Source organism: Gymnogyps californianus, chromosome 5, assembly GCF_018139145.2.
Source record: "Gymnogyps californianus isolate 813 chromosome 5, ASM1813914v2, whole genome shotgun sequence".
NCBI classification, from domain to species: Eukaryota; Metazoa; Chordata; class Aves; order Accipitriformes; family Cathartidae; genus Gymnogyps; species Gymnogyps californianus.
Window position 1 is genome coordinate 68,923,457 of NC_059475.1, and position 20,497 is coordinate 68,943,953.

The window sequence follows — 20,497 nt, forward strand, 5'->3', positions numbered from 1 at the left end:
TTATAGAGCTAAAATTAAAATGTATACGTAAACAGTCATTTTTCATTTAACTTAAATCTGGGAAGTCAGCACTGATCAGAAACTACTTCAGTGGTTTTGTTTTTTTTTCCTGTGAATACTGGTGATACAAAAGGAGCTTATCTTTGTACAGCATGTTGAGCAATCCAGTGGAAATGGTCTTTGTAAAAGCAAATGTGAAGGGAGGGAAGCTACAGAAACCTGTCTTAATTGAGTCATGTTGCATACTGCTTCCCTTGGAGCCCAAACAGCAATGAGTCAGGAAGGCTTCCCATTTCCCACATGGCTGACAAGAGGGGAGCTTAGAAAGTGCTGGTTACTTTTCTGAACTCTTATTGATAGTTGAAGTTTTATCAAAGGTACACCTGGAAAAGAGTCTGTGTGGAGAACGTGCTTTAAACTAGAGAGAGATGTTAAACAAGTTTGGTACTAAGCTAACTGAGTATCTTGGTGTGTTCTGCATAATTGCTACAAAAAAGAATTATGTGGCCCCAGGGACAAAGTACTTGAGAATACTTTTAAAGCAGATGTTCACAGGATGTTGGGTAACACAGATAATTGTGGGTAGTTTGCTACCAGGCAATTTGCCATACTCTTTTTTTTTTTTTTTTTTTTTTAAAGTTACTTTCTGTACTCCTCTGACATGCGTGAGGGAGTGTGTTAGCATAGGAGGTCAGGTGTGCTAGCTGAGGTTTTTACTGTACAGAGCTGAGCCTCTTTTGAGAGAGAAAGGGCTTAACGTCTCTCTTCTTTTTTCTTTTCTTTTCTTTTTTTTTTTTCCTTTTCTTTTCTTTTTTTTTTTTCCTGATGACATCTACTTTACCAGAAAAGTGACTCCTGTGTAAGGACAACCTGGAAATTCAAATAATAAGCCCTTCAAAGAAAACCTTTGGTCATTATTCTCAGCCACAATAACACTAGACAGAGATTCAGATATTCCAAATGCTAAAATGCCATACGGCTGTGTAAAAGTTGTATCTTCACAATGGAACAATCATATCTTCACTCCCCGCCAGAAGTGTTGCCTATCAACAGTAAATACTACAAAAGGATTGCAAAAGCAACTTCCTCCCACACGAGGTGTGGCCCTAACATGTATTAACAGAATAAAGAACATTAAAATGTAAAGCCGTCATATACTATGGGGAATCTTATGTCAGCACATTTAACTGTGCAGCCTGCTGTGCTTTTTAATCTCAGGAGATGATTGTTTTAGGGTAGAGTTTAACTGAGGCTTTTAAATTATGAATCTTTATGTAGCATTCTGTGAAATATTTATATTTTTAGAGATAAAGTTATAAACCTTTTTTAAAGGAGTAACTTCAGAGAATTATGATAATGGGGTTTCAAACATAAATCTTGTTGCCCACAAAGTGTGAAAATGTATGAATATATTTTCCAAAAGGGTCTAATTCACTTGGATGACTTAATAACTGTGCCTTTCTCTATTATGATTAAAATAGTGTGGTGGATTTTTTTTTAATTGCTCTAAGATCTGTGTATTTCTCCTGACTTTCAGAGAAGTTTCACTGGTATTTGCTAATTCTCATCTGAATTAGGCAGGATACAGCTGTATATAATAGGAATTACTTATTTAGTAATAGGGGATGGGGGGGGGGGGTGGGGTGGCACATGACCAAACTCGTCTTCCTAAAGTACCTGTATCTTATCTATGCTTATAACACTTCACAGCTTTTTCTCACACCAGTACGTATGCAGTGGACAGAACTAGTCTTAAGCCTGATCTGGACCTGTAATGGTATGTGGAATGGTAATTCTTGAAATTCTAAATAAATGCATTAGGACGGCTTTGGACAAACACAATTTATTCCCCAAAAGTGTCCCGTAAGGTCAGTCCTAAACTCTGGGAAGAGTACGGCATATTACATCTTTTTTTAAAATGTTGCAAAGAAATGATATAGTGCCCCATGTCATGGCGTACTGGATGGCTGGTCTTGGGAAAACAGGCTCGGTTATGGCACTTCATTGTGTCCGGTCACCACTGCCACACCTTGGAGCAGTTCACGCTGCCTGGAGAACAGGAATGTTGCATCCTGAAGAACACAGGCGTTTTGGGGCTGCTGAGGTGGGGATAAAGTGGTAGGCGAGGGGCTCACCCAACCTGGAACATCTACTTCCAGGCAGGGTATCCTGGCTGTCCCAACTGCAGGTTCGTGGATCTCACCACGGTTACCCTGAAGTTGCACTCGGGATTACCTTTTTCTTTTTGCTCACAGTTTGGGTTTGACGAACAAGTGTCTTCCCACAGAAAGAAATATTTTGTTGGAAACCTCCCAGGCTGCTCTGATGCGGCAGGAAGGTTAAGACCACAGAGCAAAAGGAGCTGTCACTGCCTCTGCAAGCGCCTGTCTCCTCCGGGAAATCTGTCATAACAAAGGATCACACTCTTGCTGGCAGAAAGGCACTTTTTTTTTTTTCCTGATTTAATTTATCCACTCCCTTTGTAGACAAGTCTTAAAAGGGGGGGTTATATAAGGCGTGAGATTTGAATACAATGCCATTGGAAGGGAAATGAGAGAAAGTTTGGCTGGAGTGGTTGTTCGGGGGGGGGTGGAGGGAACTGTGACAGCCAGCGTTCCTCGCCCCACGTAGGGAGGAAAACAGCCTCTAGGTAGGGAGAAAGCCTCCAGGTAGGGAGGCTGCTGTTGGCGGGTTACTGAGCACCGCACCACAGCTACTGCTGGTGCCTTCTCCCAGGACGGTGGTTCTGCTTGAGCCTTCCCGCAGGGTGAGGCTGTTTCCAGTCAGGTGAAGGAATGAGGAATTCCTCATTCAATAAAGGGCAGGAATGAGGGAGCCGGAGGACCTGCACGGCAGACGGCAGAAGGAGCAGGGTGAATTGCTGTAAAGCCTGACGTGCAGGAGAGGGAGATGCTATGGGAGGGTGGTGTCCAGCATCGCTGCAACAAGCGGCTACCCAAGAGTTCGGGGTCGTAGCGCGGTGCCACAGCTTTGCCCAACTCCTGATTAATTAATTAATCTGAGCCGTGCTGGGTGTGGAGGGGCAGCTCCCCCCCCCCCCCCCCCCCCCGCGGGGCGGGCACCGGTGTGGGTGTGTGGGGGGGTGCGGGCTCTTCCCCTGCGCGCCCCGCGGTGACCGCCCGGCGGCGGCGCGGCCGGCAGGGGGCGCCGCGGTAGTGGGCGGGGAAGGGCAGAATGGTGGCGGCCGCGCATGCGCGCCGAGGGCGGCGGCGGTAGCGGGCCGCAGCGAGCGGGGCCGAGGGCGCTTCACCCGCCGCCCCGTCAGCGTACGGCGAGCGGCCCGGAGCCCGGCTCCTCCCGCGCCGGATGTGATGGCCGCCCGGGCGGGGGGGTGAGGAGCGACCCAGCGGCGGCCGAGAGCCCAGCGCGGCCCGGCACAGCCCTGACGAGCGCCGGCGGCGGCTTCTCCTTCCCCTCAGCGTCCCCCTCCTCCCCCCCCCCCCCATGCCCCGGGCGCCGTAGCCGGCGGGGAGCGGCGAGGCGGGCGGCCCCGATGCGGAGGAGCCGCCGGCGGGCGCCATGCAGCCGCCGCCGCAGCCGTACGAGTTCTTCGGCGAGGAGAACGGCCCGAAATGGCGGGGGCTCTTCGTGCCCGCCCTGCGCAAGGTCAGTCCGCCGGCGGCGGCGGCAGCGGCGGAGGGGGGGGGGGCGGGCGGGCGGGCGGCACCTGCGCCTCACGCCGCCCTGCGGCCCCCGGCCCCCGGGAGCGTCCCTTCCCCGCCCGCACGCCCCTTTTCCCCAGGCTCCTGGTGCCTGTGCCGGGGCCGCACCGCCGGTGGGTGCAAGTGCCCGTCCCGCCGCACGGGCTGCGGCCGGGCTCCGCCTGGGGCCGGCTCGCACCTCTACTGCAGATGCCCGTAGCCCCGACAGCTTTCTCGGGCAGAGCAGGGGTGTCTGACCGTTCGCTTGCACGGTGCCCCTGCCTTGCTTGGCTCCTGCGGGACCTCCTCCGTCCTGTCCCTTCGCCCCGTGTCCTGGCCCGTCCCGGCAGCCCGGTCACGACGGGACAGAGGTTGGAGGGGGCCTCCGGAGGTCCTCTTGCCGACCCCCTGCTCAGGAAGGGTCACCTACAGCAGGCTGCCCCGGCCCGCGTCCAGACGGTGCCCATGCTCCTGTCTTCCCTTCGGTGCTTCTTTGTGTGAAGGTGCTGCCAGGTGACGATGTGTGCCTGGCAGACTCTCCTCCTCCTGTCAGAGGCTTCTTTTCCTCCTTCCCCAGCCAAAAGTCCCGTCCCTGCCTTCTTAATTGGGCCGCTCGGTTTGAGGCTGCTGATAATATTACTGATTTGCTTGAGATGTGCTGTGCAAGGGCAGCCTTCCATCCCTTCACCATGGCATTTATCCAGACGGCTCCTCCAGGCCCTTTCCCGAACCAGGCTCCCTTGCTGACCACCCGACTGAAGTGCTTCTGACATGCTGGCTATTCTAACACCAGGTTGTCGATTAGATTTCTGTGAGAGGATGAACAGCTGTGGTGCAGGGTAAAGTCAGCCTGTGTTTTCTTAAGAGAAACAACTGCCCACTGCATAAATGAGATAAACTGTGTGGGAAACCGCTTAGCCTGTCATGGGAGAGGAATTTATCTTTTTACTATGTGTTTTGCATAGCAGGGTAGTCCCCAGCCCATCACCCTTAGGTAGGACACCCCCAATAGCTAAGGGAGTGGGTTAAATTGAGGCTGGTGGGGCATGGAGGGAGTGATGTTGTTCTGCTGTGTGTCATTTGCTTGTTACCATTGCAAAGGTTGAGGACCATTATATAGTTCTTAACGTAATGGCCTGCTGATCTGGATCTCTGGTGCTGGGCAGTACTGTGATACAAGTAATGTAGGCACTCATGTGAGTGGTGTTCTGTGTTTTTTTTTCCACGAATAGATTTAGTGATGGTGTGCAGTAATGATTCTCTCAAAGACTTGCATTTGTTTTAGGTCCCCATGTCACTTGTGTTAAAAGCCGCTGAAGGCAGCTAAGTAGTCTTGTGGCTGGCATAAAAAACACTAATCGCCTGTCTGAAGAATCCTGGATTTTCTACTCTTTACTGTTGAATCTCCTTTTCCTCGTAGTAGTTGCTTTCCAGCCTGTCTCGGGAAGCTTAGAGAATGCCATGCTGTTCTTTTCCCAGTCACTGGAGGTTGACATAAAACAGCACCTTGACACCAACCAGCATCCACCCAAATGTGAGGTATAGCTATATCAGTTTGACCAAAAGGATTTCTTTAAAACTTTAAAGGTGTTTTCATCATTCTAAAATACAAATAGTGTAAAAGTTGGTGGATTGATGCTGCTCTTACCAATTCTTACTGTTTCTGTACATTTGGTTTCGGTGAAAAGAAACAGAGCAGGAACTTAGACTTTCTAAACCAGAGGAAATGAAGTCTTGATACCAGTGACTGCTTGTAAAAATTTGTAGTTGCTTATAGATAGGTTTTTTTCTTCCTGGGAAAGTTCCTTGTCTGCAGTACCCACCCTTCAGCATGAAGCAATCCTACTGTAATGTGCATTTCTTTTATGAACACGCAGTATCAGTGAGTCAAAACAAAATTATATCATTGTTTCAGTTATTGCAGTCAGGCTATTAGGGAGATGCTGTCAGTTTTAATATATTCTTTAAAAGATCAAATGCCCTAATGTGAACACTGGAGATTTTTAAACCAGAACATTTTAGAAAATTTATGGGTTGTTCGTTTACATCTTGCATTTTCACTTCGATGATGAGATGAGAGCATTTCCGTTATTTATAGGAGAGCTGAAGAGTGTGGCACTGAATCCGAAGTGTGCACCAAAGCGTCAGATTTTGTATGAGTTTCAGAATTTATAAAATGTTACCATGGTTTTCAAGTAGTTTGCAGTTTCGTTCTGAAGAGGTTTAAAAGTCTGCTTGTCAGCCAGTTTAGATACGATCTTTTCAAGCAGGTTGCTTTTGCAATGAAAATTTTAAAGAAAGTCTGAGCTTCAGAAACTTTTTAGTTAAATGCCTGGAAGAGAGTTTTTTTGAACTTCTAAGCTGGGTTTTCATCACAGTGGCCTACGCTGCAAGTGTGGAGATAGGATTCTGTTTCCCATCCTTGAAAGCTCTTCCTTTTTGAAGAAGAGAAATGGGTAGTAGAAAAAGAGGAAAGTTTTTGGTTTTCCTTGTGTATGTAAAGGTGTGAGAAATCTTAGGTCTAAAATACAGAAAGATGTGGAGCTGGATAACGAGCCAGTAAAGTTCATGAACAACAGATAGTATTTCCTTGCTTCTTGAATTTTAAGTCCATAACATGCTTTGAAGAGCTCCAGTCTCTTTCATTATGCATTCAGCAAGTTTAAGGTCACTTCTTTTTATCAAACCACTTTTAAACCCTTGCATTTGCTTTAATTCCATGCAGTTGACGATTAACAAATCAGGAGTGGGGAAAAAATGGTAAAATACATCAGTTCTTACTTTAATATGTGAAAAAAAGATGAGAATCTGTCTTTGGAACAATATTCTGTATGCATTTAAGCAGTCATACATCTTTAAGATTAGTAGAGAGTGCTGAATTGTACCTACCAGTGTGAGTCTTTTTAGGAAAAAACCAAAGCTAAACGACAAGACATCACTAAACCAGATTTTTTAAATAGTTTTTTTAATGTATTTATATCACCATATCCTTAGCACTGGCACCTTGGAATCTAGTAAGTTGAAAATTTTAAAGCAGTTTTGTGTATTGCCTCTCTTCCACCTGGTAGATTTACAAGCATGTCCTTACTCTAAAACTTAATTCTGTTGCTGTGCTGGAAACCTAAGTAGGAAGTGAGTATAATGAAGCTCGTTATAAAAGTCCTGTCAAAGTAAATGAATCAGAAGAAAACAATATTTTTATCTGGTTGCTGAGGTTATAGTTACTTGAACTGCTGTTTGTAGCAAGTAAATCACTTCAAACAGATCTATGCTCTAAGCTTTTTATAAAGGCTTTTAATCTGGGAGCTGACTTTAGTTATTAAAGGATCACAATGTCTCTTTGAATAATTCTCGAAGCATGCAGGCAGCTGTTCCAGCAGAAATCACATGCATTTCAAACACCCCACTGGCAGGGTTGGTTGGGTTTGAATCCTTGGGATGTTGATACTAAAGTGTCATGAAAGCTGGTGCTCGACGGGGCAGTGCCGTTCTGGAGGGCTGCGAGTGAGGGGCTTTTCTGCTCCCCCCCTCCCCGCTCCACGGCTGGCCGGATCCTTCTCTGGTGAAACCAGGACCCTCCGTGGAGGCGGATTTTCTCCTGTGGTGGGTGGGTGCTGGAGGGGAAGGTGGTGTTGGGGAGTTTGCTCTCTCCCCCTTTTCCATTTCTCCAGGTGTTTGTTGTTTGGATTTGTTTTGGTTTGGTTGGTTTTTAGCTGTTCCTGGCCCGATGGCCTTTGTGGGGAAAGATGTCAAATTATGAAACCTGTTTTCTAAAGCTGGCATTTGAATTTTGTAACCGGCTTTCCTAGCATAGATCCCGTGCCAAAGCTTGTTCTTGCTGCCTGTCAACTTTCTTCCAGATGAAACTTTCCAGAACTGAATTGATTTTGCAGGTTGATATCAAGGCTTTGATGTCATATCTATTAATCTTAGACTGGGACTACAGGGGAGCCTAAGAAAATCATGCATGAATCTCAGTGGTAGCAGCTGAGTGTGTAACTCCCACCAACCCACTGAAGGTCCCAGTTTTAATGTACTGGATATGCATTGTATAAAAGGTTTTTCAGAATTGTAGTTGAAAACATCATTAATACCAAACATCTTCCATTGCTACCTGGAATGCACCTCTATCCCAATTATTTGGAACAGATTTTCAAAACGAAACGGGTGACTCCATAGAACTAGTGTGTATTTTTGAAAATAATGTACAATGTGTTGTTGGACATATATGTGGATTTACTTACCCTAAAACATTCTTGTGTGTTCTTAGCATGCATTATCATTTGTGCATGCTCTTACAAATCCACTGGCAAATTAAAAATATATTTCTGTAAACAAGAGCTGTGTATTCAGTTGCTTTGTTCTTTGATTTTTCTAAATTAAATTCACAAGTATCTCATAGGTATTATTGTTTGGATTTTCTCCATTATCTACAAATAGAGACTGTCAAACAGTTAATACTCGCATTTCTGCAGGCACTACACATGTCGGTGTAATTATGGCACTGTACACAATTTGCATTTTCTAAAACAATTCCACTGTTGCTCTGGACTACTCATCAAATTTCTAGAGCATGACTAAAGGGTTTATTCTTAGCAAATGTTGGATACAGAAACATAAAGACCATTTTGAGGACATTTTTGAAGATTACATTAGTTCAGTGCTGCTCTATGTTTTAAAACATATGGGAGTTAATGTATAATGACACAGCTCTCGGGCAAGGTTGCATGGTTAGGGTTCTCGTCGGTAACAGGGTATGTGCAGGGGCTGCCCCATTTCTTCACTGCTCTGTCAAGGGCAGTTCGCCTGCATGTTTTCCATTGCAGGATCAGGCCCCCTTGGGTTAGAATTATTTAATGCATTACAGTGTCATTATAATGGATTATTGTTTAATGCTTTCTAATTTCATTAGCATGCGTTATTATTTAATGCATTATAATTTCAACTGTAAAGTTGCTTGTTACGATGTTTTAAAATAATAGTTATATTTAGTTTTGAAATCTGTTAGGTCATTTGGCTTCTAATAAATATACTTATTTGAGCTGTGAAGCCTGGACCTTTGCAGATTTGCAGTTGCTACAAACATGAATGCCTCAGCTTGGGAGAATGGCAAATAAGGGAAGTGCTGGTGATACTTAATTACCTGTGAAATGCGTAGACCCGAACAAGTTTGAAGCACAGATCCGGTTGTTGCCTCACAACACTGTGCTCACAATCGAGAGGTGGCTGGAGGTGTGGGAAGGAACAGCAAGTCCCTGTGAAGTGGATGCTACCAAGCCTTCTGTAAACAATAGGCTAATTCCTCCAGACCTTTTTTATTCCCAGTAGCGGTTGAGTATCGTTATAGGTTGGTTTCAATCCCTTACAAGTAAGTAGACTGGCTTGTTTTGTTCTTGCATAAATATTCACTATCATAAATAAAATTTGGAACCAAAGGGGACTGGTCCTTTTACTTAAGTCCTATTTTTTTCATGCCTTTTTGGTTTTCTTTATGCTGTTTAGGTTAAGTACTGTCACTGTAGTCTGCAGTTGGCAGATGGTAATAGGAGAGTTTTCTCAGTGGTGTGAAGTGAAGGTAGTTTTTAGATCTGAGGTCTTTAAAAGTAGAAGGAACGGTGTAATTTCATTTGGCAGCAGCAGCAGAAGAAACACTTCCTACCTGTGTTGTGAAAATGGAACATGGAAATAAGCATTTGCGTTGGCTTAAAGGCTTGCCAGGCTAACTAGTCACAGGAAGAAAAAACAAACTGAACAGTTGACTGCTGTGATTCACCTCGCTCTTGTGCCTTTATCCCCCTCACGTCTGGTCATCTTGCCCCTTTGTGTACTGTGTAAGCTGGGTGCTGGGAGAGCTGGGCAGTATGTGCTGCTTTGATTTTCTCATCCCATTTCATGCGTGTTCTCCCACTTGAACCGCCTCACCTGTTGCAGTGTTTCTTTGTCTCCTCTGCACCACCTCACCTGCTCTCTCTAGTTTTTCACCTCTCTTTTCCTCTTTGCACAGTGCAAGCATTATCTAATCTCCTCCGGAGAAGCTGTTACGTCTGTTATTTGCTTTTGTAATTACATCACCAATTCCCTTTCTGCCAGGCTTTTCAGATGAGTGGTGTGCTACCATTCCTTGAGTTCGGCAGGTTAGTCGCATACAAAAACGTGCTGAGGACATCTTTCTTGCCCATATTTATGTCCTCTTTATTCTCATTAATTTTTAAATGTAATTTCAATGACCATCTGGTTCGCAAAGAAATGACTGACAGTCTTCACTGTCTCCAAAAGTAAGGTTTGGCCTTTTTTTTCTTTTAAGTAGTATGTATCTTTGCTTTTTGCCATTTAGTCTTCTTGCATCTCCACATCTGTTCACTTAAAATATAATCTCAAAACTCACTCTGCTGGCCTGTGTTGCTCATGAATTAATTTTTATTTTTAAATCTTCTAAAGACTTAATTGAAAAGTTACTGGCCTGTTTGAATAATTCAGTCTGCCTGAGTGAGTGGTTCTTCTTGGGAAGGGCATGATGTAAAAAGTGGGGAGAGGGAGCCTGCGGGTGCTGGGTTCAGAGCCCAGAGCTGCTGTCAGCTCTGCGAAGTGATGTGTTGAAGAGTTGGGGGAGAATTAGAAGCTGTTAGCAGTAAAGTAAGACGTGTGCACAGCAATATCCACACCGGCCATGGTGTTTTCCTTCTGTATCGCAGGGCAGAGGCTGTGCCTAGCTCATTCAGGGTTTATCTCAATTTGAACAAGGCATTTTATATGGATGGATAAAATCCAAATACTTAATTTTCCATCCGTTGTTAAGATTAAAATATATGTGTTTGTGTACATGTGACCATACGCACATTTTACTTTCTCCTTGACTCTGTATAAAAGGAAACGATCAACTGGAGAAAGGAGTTTTTGTGTGTTTGGGTAGAAAAGCAGAGACTGTGAAGATGTTGTGAGAAACAAAATACGAAATGTAGATGAGAGTAGATGCGGCAGAAGTGAGGTATGGTAGGGAAGTGCCAGGAGGAGAAACTACCGGTGGGCGGCTCTTTGAGGAAACCCATCTGTGCAGTCATTAGCAGAAGCCTGAAATCAGTGCTGCTGTGCTCGCCGTGATCTACCAGTGCCTTCCACCAAGTGCCATTGAGGTGTATTACGTGCTACAGCTTATTGCAGAAAAAGATGGGAGGGATGGTGGTCTGCGTTTGATTGACAATTTATCAACCAACTGCGCGTCAGCTTAGGAGCATTTGTGCCATTATCAGTGTGTTTTTTCTGTCTGCACCAAGTATGCTTCCTGGTAGATCTTAGGACGGTCTTCGATGCTATTTCAGAATGCAGATCCCTGTCTGCGCCACCCATCGCAAATCTCCTTTAATTCGCCCTCCCCTCAACTAGAATGTACTAGAGGAGAATAGTAGTTAAACAGCTAAAGATGGAAAAAAATTATATTTACACTAAAGTGGTGGTGTAAGATGACTGTTTAATCACCCCTGTACAGCAGTCGGTGTTCTTGAGGTCAGACAGCTGACGGATGATCTGCACCTGAGATGCTTTTCGTAGCTCAGTTACTGTGTTGTGAGAATACTTTATTTTGCTAACCATGCATCAAATGTTTAGAATTGCAGTGAAAAAGCTAAAATGCTGTATGTAGATAAATGATTAGGTTCTGTTTTGCTTAAGAGACTACTTCATGCTGTTCCTCTATCAGCATTTATTAGTTTGATTTAAGAGAGACAGACCATCTAGAAATTGCTGTAGTGGAAATAAAGTCAGAAATTAGTGCAGTTATTTTAAAAAAGTTGACAGTGCATTTTTATTTGGGATATCTCTTCAAGTATTTGAATCTTTGTGGTTCTTTCTAAAGAATTATGCTGTAATTATGCGTGAAAATTGGGACTATCAATGCTGTCATCTTTCACTGAATAAGAGCATCATAGGCCTTTAAGTTACTACATCTGGTTCCCCTCTTTCTCTGGAGCATCATCCAGATGAGGGATTAAAAATGCCTTTGGAGCAGATGTTTTATGTTTCTAATGGGCAGTGTTATCTTTAGAAGATAAAAGATAAGAAGGAATAAAAACCCAATCTAAACCCAGACATTTGTCGGATTCATTCTTTTTCTTCTTCCTGGCTTTCAGCATCTTGGTATGGGGCAAGCCTAGTGCTGCTTTCTTTGTCAGTGATGTATTTTCATCACCTTGAACACAGTGTATGGAAATACTGACAAGTGTTGGCAAGACCGTAACCAGCCTGTGATAGTAAATATTTAACTTTTATGTTCTAATTATTTTTCTTGCTTCCAAATTTATGTGCTTTGTTCCTCAAGTAAACAAACAGCCTTGCAAAGTTTTACTTGTCTGCTGATCTAGTATAACTGTGTTTTTACAAGGCAAGTAAAATATAAATCATTTCTAAGTTGAAATCATTTGCTGTGGGAAAAGGGGAGTGAGTGGTTTCTGTTGCAAACAGTTTACAAATTTAACATGCAATTTATTAAACTGTCCTGTTAGCATAGTAAACTTAGAAATGTTGTATTATCATCCTAACAGATTTTGTGGTGGCATTTTTTAAATTGGAAACTTCTTGTTCTGAAATCTCAAGTAATACTGGAATTCTGTTTTCTGAAAATGTAGTTGTTTTGAGTATAAGTAGAGAAGTGGGATATTGTCATCCAGTCTTTCAGGAATATGAATTCATATGTTTGTGATGGTATGTGCTGTTGAGAGACTTGATGTGCATGTCATGGGTTCGGGATTTTTCTATTCTTGGGGGTTTTTTTTTTTTTTTTTTTAACAATCTCTTGCTTTGGTCATGTGCTTACTGTGGGACAACTGGAGCTTTCTGAATGTGTTTTTACTACCAAAATACCTGTATTACGTAAAAATATATTTAGGCAGTGTAGCCAAACTGCTGGTTTGTCTTACTAGTGCAGGCTAAAAAGAAGTTACTTGCAGTTTTGACTCAATATTTTTTTCTTCAGCTTTTTGTTGTTTCAGATACAACCCTTTGACCGTTGCTTTTATACTCAGGACTTCTGAATTTTCCCAAGTCCAGATATTATTGAGATTCAGACTTCATGCCAAAACTCCTGCCGTTCAAAATTAAGCCTGCCATTATATTAGTTCTAAAAAATAAGATCAGTTTGTTTCTAGTCCTAATACTGTTTATCTCCTTGAAAATTTTCATCATCTTTTCTTAACAGACTTCTTCCCAGGGGCCTGTAAGGACAATTAACATCTCACTGAGAAGGAATTTTGAGCTTGACTTCATCTCTGCAGCTGCCTGTTTTCTCTAGAAGCTTTTGTGGTGTGGTGCAGGAGCTGCTTGTCGGAAGGAACCAAGGGGGAAGATCTCAGTTTACCTTTAAGGGACTTTTCAGTCTCCTCTTGAGCCACTGCTTGTACAGATGCAGTCGAGCTCTCAGAGAGCCCTGCCAAATCTGCTGAAGGCTACGGCCGTAGGAAGGAGACGCCCCTGTGAAGCTGCCGCTGGATTTTTGTCAAATATGCACGTGTTGGAGGGGTAGAAGAGGAGGGAGGAGTAAAGAAGAGGAGCAAGGGAAGGAGCAGTTTAGGAACTCCCATCTAAAATAAAAGCATGTCCCCAGAAAGGCCTTAAGGCCATGTTTAAATGCCACACTTATGGGACTCATACCTGTTATTTCATTTCTGTTCCTTGGAACAGCTTGTGAAGGAATAATCCTATGTGAATGACACAGTAAAAAATAGTCCTGCTAATCTTAATCTCCCTCTTTAATGACTTCAAGCACTTCACTCGGATTGTTTCAGAGATAAAATAGGTAAAAAAATCTGGTTTCTCTGATACCTTCTGCTCAGAGTTCTTGCAGCAGAACTCTTGCTGGTTCGTGCAACACGTTGTGTGTTTAAGTATTTTGGCCCTTAAAGGAAGCAGTTACAAGTCAGATCAAAATTTAGCCCTGTGTTAGCTATGGTGTATTATTCCATGCCAGCTAATACAATTGTGCTCAAATATTTCAGTCTGAACCTGAAATCAGTGAATGTACCTTCTGTAAGAAACATGTCATCAGTAATTCCTCCGGCTTTTTTCCGTACATGCAGTGTTTTATCAGTCTCTCCTTGCTTTTCCAGTCCTTTCAGTCAGTTTAGGTGAATACTGTAAAGAGTGTGTTCTCTCCTTGATACAGTGGCATCTGATTTGATCAGCTGGTGCACGGCTTTTATAACTGTCTTTTTGTTTTGCTATGGAAAACAATGTCTTGGTATGAAATTGTTTTTTCTCAGTAATGGCACTTAGGTCAAAATAACTTCTCTTAAAGCCAGGGAGTGCATGAGTACCTCTGGGACCTTTCTGCAATGCTGCAGGCAGTATCATTTCAAATGGAAGCTGATTTCCAAATCCTCTGGGAAGAGTTGTCTCAACCAACAAATGTTGGGCTTTGTTGTTGGTTTCGCTCCTTTCAAAGCAAAACTGACTCCAGTACTTATGTTTGTGTTCATTGTATGAAGCTGAGATTCTCTGCCAGTGTTTGAAGAGGGCTGTGTGCTCCCTTGCTTGTCCTCAACCTTGTTAGATACCCGCGTGCTCTTGAGACAGCTGAGGAAAGTATGGCATGAGCTGTTCAGACCTGTGAACTGAAGTTAGTTTCAAGTGAAGTCATTTTCTTTGTGGCAGTGATGTCTGTTTTTAAAACGAGCGACCCTCATGAGAGGAGGAGGATGGCTGCGATCTGATACAGTAAATGGGAGTTCCCCATTTTCTCTTAAGGGGAGTACAGCTTCCCTTTCTCATCTTCTTACAGCTCCTGTTCTTGTCATTTCTGTGGACCATCATTAAGTGCTCATTGTGGGGGAAATATAACTTCGTCTTATTTCCTAGTTAGCTAGCTAATGCTTTTGCTGTAGTTGTGCTTGTATAAGAGATACGTGGCGGGACCTTAACTCGACACTTCCTGGTTTTCCATTGTTTTGTGAATTAAACTCTCATGTTCAGGAAGAACGTGAAATGCACTGACTATTGTTGAAAACCTGCAGTCTTAAGTAAGTGTTTTCAAGGAGTGTTTTTGGTTTTCTTGAGGGTGGTGGTGGGGGTTTGTTTCTTTCAGTAGTACACGATCTTGTATACGTGTCGGCTGTGCAACAGTTATATGAAGCAGAGAGAGGTGCAGAAAACGAAATTATACTTACAGGGCTATACAAAAACCCTATAACAAAACTGGACAGCTGGATTAGAGGCAGAATGTGTATTCCCTTCTCTCTTAGTGTACAACAGCTTTATTAATGTGTTTCTTCACCTGTGCTTTTCGAGGAAGAATGCCAGTGCAGAATTAAGCACTAGAAATGTGTGTCGTTGCCTGGAAGGGCGTCTCTCCCCAGGTATTGCGTAGGAGCCTCCATGATTGACAGTCTCTCTTCACCACCGCTGTGTAATACCTTAATTATTAATTCCAATACAATCAGCACCAGTGTATGTTTTCACATTTTCCGTGTGTCCCCCCCCTTCCCACTCCCCTGAGACATTCGGATTCCCGTCGTTGGTATGTGTGGTCCCTGTCTGTGCTCCCCTGTCTTTGAGCAGTGCGTTGGCAGGCTTCTCCTTCCAAGTCATCATCTCGATGTATGGCAGCAGCCCCTTCTAGTGGTCCCCTCCGTGGATCTTCGCTTTTTCTCCCTACCTGTTGGTTGTCCTGGCTCTTCCTCTCTTCTCATGCGGAGGTGTGGGGGCAAAGCGCAGTCCTGTTCCCCCAGTTCTTTCAGGCCGTGGCACAGCAGGAGGTGGAGCAGCGAGCGGTTCCTTGCGGTGGCTCCGGTTCCCGGGCAACTCTGCCCACCTTCCTCTGTGGCCGGCAGGGAAGGAAGCCGGCCAGACACCTTACTTCCTTGTTGGTCTTGTTTTTGCACGATTTCCAAAAGCCTGCAGGGCTGCAAATTGAGTGCTCCCAAGGTATTGCTATGAAATTATTAGTTACTTAATTTGGAGGAAGCCCTCAGAGCCCCGCAGTGTTTGTGGGCTCACCCGTTATCTTTGGAGGGAGGAGTACATGTATTTCAGAGGATCAGAATTGACCCAAAGATGTTATTGTCTTCCCCTGAGAAACTGCTGATCTGTTTGTCTTGTGTTTGAAACCACATACAGAATGCCAATGTAAGTATGTAAGATTACTTTTTTGAGGTGATTAACATATAATTTGTATGGGGAGAGTAGGGAATTTCCCTGGATTGTATTACTTACAAATCTTTTGGCTATAGGTTAAGATCTAGTTAGCGCTTTCCTGATTGAGAGGCTGCCAGGGAAAACTGAGTATATAGACTAACACTTTAGTACTTTTTTTTTTTTTTTTTTTTAAGGTGGGGTGGTTGTTTGATTTGGGGGGATTTTTAGTAGGAAAATAGCCATGTTGGACCAGGACGAGTTAGTTGTGGCCCTTTAGCTTGTACGGGCACATGCTGAGGTTGCCTGTTTCAGGTTGTCTGGTCTAGCTTAGCCTTGGAAACAAAAGCTGTGATTAATCTCCGTGAAGTGAGATAAAAGGCATTATCCTGCCTTGCGTTAGAGGGAGGTGGAAGTCAGCTTTTCTCACAGTGCGTTTCCTAGTCTTGACACTCCTGAATTTTGACTCATGCTTTTCCTTAGGTCTCCCTCTCTGTTGTAAGTATTTCACATCTCTTTCTCATGCCTTAGACAGCGTTTCATGTTCTAGTTTTCTGGTTCTGAGGCATCTCAAAGAGTTGTTCCTGCCCTTCTCCCGTGTCACAGCCGTGGGTTTTTATTGCCACAGGTTTTGACAGCGCATTAATTCAGTTCCCTGCCAGACTCGTTAGTTCTCTTATCCTGGTGTCCTTGCTTGTTAAGTCTTTTCCTCTGGTGGGTCCATGCTCCTCCTCTGTTCACAGTCACCCAGTACTCATTAGTAGGGTTAGTAACATAACTGTATGTTACTCATTCTGTGGATGAATAACTGCAGAATTATTGACAGTGATTGTTTTCACTGCATCATTGGCAGAAATCTGCCTTGGCTTGAAATTTCTTCCCTACCATAAAGGCTAAACACTTAGTTTTTAATTGAATAGAGACGCCAATTTTGCAGGAGTAGGAATTGTCATCCTAACTACGTAGGAAAACTTGTGGGAAATTACTGGAAGTGTGTGAATTTGCAGCACCGCAGTACAGAGGTACTCTGCTTTTTTCCGATTCTTCCTTCTGTACAGCTTTAAATGGGAAAAAAAACTAATTCTTTTAATTCTTTTGTACAGGTTCAGCAACAGGTTCACCCAAACCTTTCAGCAAAAGAAGATTCCCTCTATTACATTGAAGAGTTGATACTTCAGCTGCTAAACAAACTGTGCATTGCTCAGCCACGGACTGTCCAAGATGTAGAGGTAAGACTAGACATTGGAAAACCAAGTGCTTGCTTGCAGAATCGCTAAGATGAACTAAGATATTTTGAGTAGTGCAGGTTGAAGTTAAAGCAAGGTGAATCTGAAGAGCAGAGCCTGTTATTGCCAGAAGATGATATAGTATTCAGATTTCACAAAGCAAGTTTAATTGGAAACTCATTTTTCCATACAGGGCTTCAGAATAGAAATGGTGGGAATTTTTTTTTTTTCAGCATTACTTTTATAAATGCAGAATACTTTGAAGGGTTTTCTGCTGCTCAAATACACCTTGGACTTAAGAATGTAAGGATGTTGCAAGTTTTCCTACTCTTTGACGTAAATATACAGGAAAAAAAGTAAATATTGGAATGAAAGGTTACTGTTGTTAGGCCTGGATTGTGCAGCTGAGGGAATAGAGTTGTATGTTCCTGGAACTTTATTGAACTCACTGAGGCTCTTGTATTATTGCAGCTGTCTGCTTTTGTGTCATCGGTTGCAAAATGAGGGCTTTAATGGAGTGCGCTTCAGTATACAGTCTAGAGGGAGAAAGTGCTTTCATGTAGCTGTGACCCATTTTAGCTTTGTAGAGTATTAATTTTACATCAATCTATATGTCTAGAATTTTCAGCCTAAACCAAAATGAAGTTCTCATCTAATATTCTGTATGTGTGTCATGGAAATTTAAAAAAAAAATAATTTTTTTTTACAAAATAATCGCCTGAGGGGTGTTAGATTCTTATTAGATGCAGCAATTGCCCTTTATTCAACATTGAGTTAATTCATTAATTATTAATTTTGGTTTATGATTAATGTGTTTTGTAATGCTGATGCATGAAGATTATAGTATGACTAAATAAAAGCAAAACTTAATAGTCCCTTAATAGCTCTCAGGATTGTTACTACCTTGAATCTGGATTTGAACTTTAGATGTGGAGCTGAGAAATTCCATGTTCTTTCTCCAGTTCCCAGCTGATCAAACCCTTCAGCACACAGGACAGTTTGAGATAGCGCTGATTGTTCTACACACCAACTCCATAGTTTTCTGCTTCTGAGTCATGAGATGATAAAATTACCCTGTGTACATATGAATTAATAATTTTCATTGGGTATGTGTATGCTCCAGAAATTACTGTGTGCAAAACTGCACACGATACGGACAGCCTTCCGAGAAAACTGACAACTCTCTGAATTGTGGTTACGAATATCACAGCAAACACTAAATCCTGTATGGTGTATTTTAAATATACCTGGCATTTTAAAGCTGTGAATAATAAAACATTGTTACGCTTGGCAATATCACAGTTATTTAATTTAAAAACACAGAGCTAAATAGTGGTAACGGGTTCCCCAAAATGTTACTGTTCTGTAGGTCAATACATTCAGACTCTTCCAGAGCAGGGAAAGTAGAATTCAGTTTTGTGTTACGGGTTGTTGGTGAGATTGTGCTGCCAGCAGGCATCCGAGATCCACGAATAAAGGCTTTTGGCCCTGCTCCTCAGCTGTTTTTAGCTGTTAAGAGAAAACATGAGAGCTGTGATCTCTAAAGTTTATCCTGCAGATATTTACATAACAGCCTGGAGTTAATGGAGCTATTCGTGCATAATATTTTACTTAAGTATTTGCAAGATCAAGGTCTAAAATCTCAAATTATAAAGGCTTTATAAATAGAAAAAGACCTTCAAATTGTTCCCAAAAAACCACCGGGAACCAGTAAAGTCTGAGCACAAAAGGCGTGTGCTACTCGTGAAGCGCACTGTTCAGTTGAAGGACAGCTGAATGCCACGTTGCGTCCATTTTGCGGGCGATCTCCTGGTGGAATCTCAAGAAAAGTTCATTTTGGTGAACCAGCCCAGAGCTTCCGGCTGCTGTCCAAGAGGAAAGGTCGCCGTGTGTTTACCTGGCACAGGCAGCTGACGCAGGAAGTTGAGCGTTAAATGGCCACGTGCAAATATTTAAAAGCTGCCTCTAAAAAGACCTCAGGCCTCCTGTTAAATTTCAGAATACGTGCAAAAATCTTTTTATCAAAGGGACACGTAGATTTCACCATTTTGCTCAGCTCATTCATAAAATATCTCTTCTAAGAGTTACCACCCATCCAGGCCTCATGGTGGGCCAGGTTACAGGTCCAAAGCAGAGGTCGGGTATGGCACTGCACCGCATACTCTGCCTGCTTGGCAACGCCAGATGGAGTAAGGGCACGGTATCGGGCTGTGCGGCAGGAGGTGATTGCTACTCCCCCCTGAGCTGTCTAACTTAAAAAACCTGTTTTTCCAAAGTCGCTTAAGCAGTCATCAAAGTTCGGTTTAGACTCGTTCTTTCAGCATTTAATTCCCCAGCTCACAGGGGCTGCAGCGGGAAGCCTGGAAAACTTCATGGAAAGCGGACTGGGGTCTTGCACGTGTTTAGCTGGGGGCTACTGAAGTGTGGGACTGCTGCCCAAAGCAGTTTGTTCTGTTGTGGGTGTCATCTCGCCTGTTACCTATAGCAGCTGTTGAAATGTGAATCTATATCAAAGTAACCTGAAATTGCATACAGTTCACCATGGTAGTGGGGGCTGTAAACTGTAGCTGCTGTGACTGGCTCTGCAGCGGGGAAGATGCTCCTGTGTGGGCTTGCGAGTCCAAAGTGTTATAGCCAGCCTTCTTCATGAATTGCAGCCCTCTCCTAGTTAGAAGATCCTGCACTTGTTTTTCATTTCTGCCATAAACTTGATCTGATGTAGGGCAAGTTACACTCTTTTATGAAATAGGAACAATACCGACTTGTGTTTTTCATTTAGACTGTAAACTGTTCAGTACTTCCTGATGTTGTTTATATTTTGGGCTCCTGGTCTCAGCTGAGGTTTCTTGCTGCTCTTGTGATGTAAAGATCATAGAGCACGAGTTGTTTTAGGAGATTTGAAGGAGTTCTTCCTGCTTAGGGAAGGGAGGTTGTTTGGGATTATTAAAAAGAGTGAAGCTGAGTTGGGTAAGAAGGAGAGAACAGTTAGGAAAATGTGTTGCAAACACTGAGGAGGAGGATAATTGTCTATACTACAGGGGAAGTAATTTGCTGTTTTGTTTTTTTTTTTAAACTTCTCTGATTACTGCGGTTAATCTAAGTGCACTCTTTATGTTTGGACAGGAGCGCGTTCAAAAGACATTTCCTCATCCAATAGACAAGTGGGCGATTGCTGATGCGCAGTCTGCTATAGAGAAACGAAAAAGAAGAAACCCTCTCCTGCTACCTGTGGACAAAATACATCCTTTATTAAAGGTACTTAAACCAACAGCCTGATGACTGCTGCTTCTGCCCACCACACAGCCCCAGCTGTATTATTGCCTTCCAGCATAACCTTTAAAGTATTTCTTTAATTGCTGTGAAATTAGGGAAGTTTCTCATATTGGCTGAAAGAGTAGAGAGTCACCATAGAACAGGATGAATATATTGTAGTGTGTCATAAAAGTAGATCCCTAAATTCATCATGTTCTAGACATTAGTGTGTTAATGCATTAC

The 20,497-nt window shown here is 43.2% G+C and overlaps 1 protein-coding gene across 2 annotated transcripts in view; it reads left to right on the forward strand.

Moving 5' to 3' along the window:
- The first annotated feature begins 3,516 nt into the window (after positions 1–3,516).
- SOS2 (SOS Ras/Rho guanine nucleotide exchange factor 2) overlaps positions 3,517–20,497 on the forward strand; it is a 56,205-nt gene continuing 39,224 nt past the window's right edge. For both annotated transcript variants that reach the window (XM_050897575.1, XM_050897576.1), the window contains exons 1-3: positions 3,517–3,627; positions 16,880–17,005; positions 20,126–20,257. In XM_050897575.1, the coding sequence (XP_050753532.1) occupies positions 3,541–3,627; positions 16,880–17,005; positions 20,126–20,257 (345 nt within the window). In that variant the 5' untranslated portion in view covers positions 3,517–3,540. The remainder of the gene's footprint in view (positions 3,628–16,879; positions 17,006–20,125; positions 20,258–20,497) is intronic.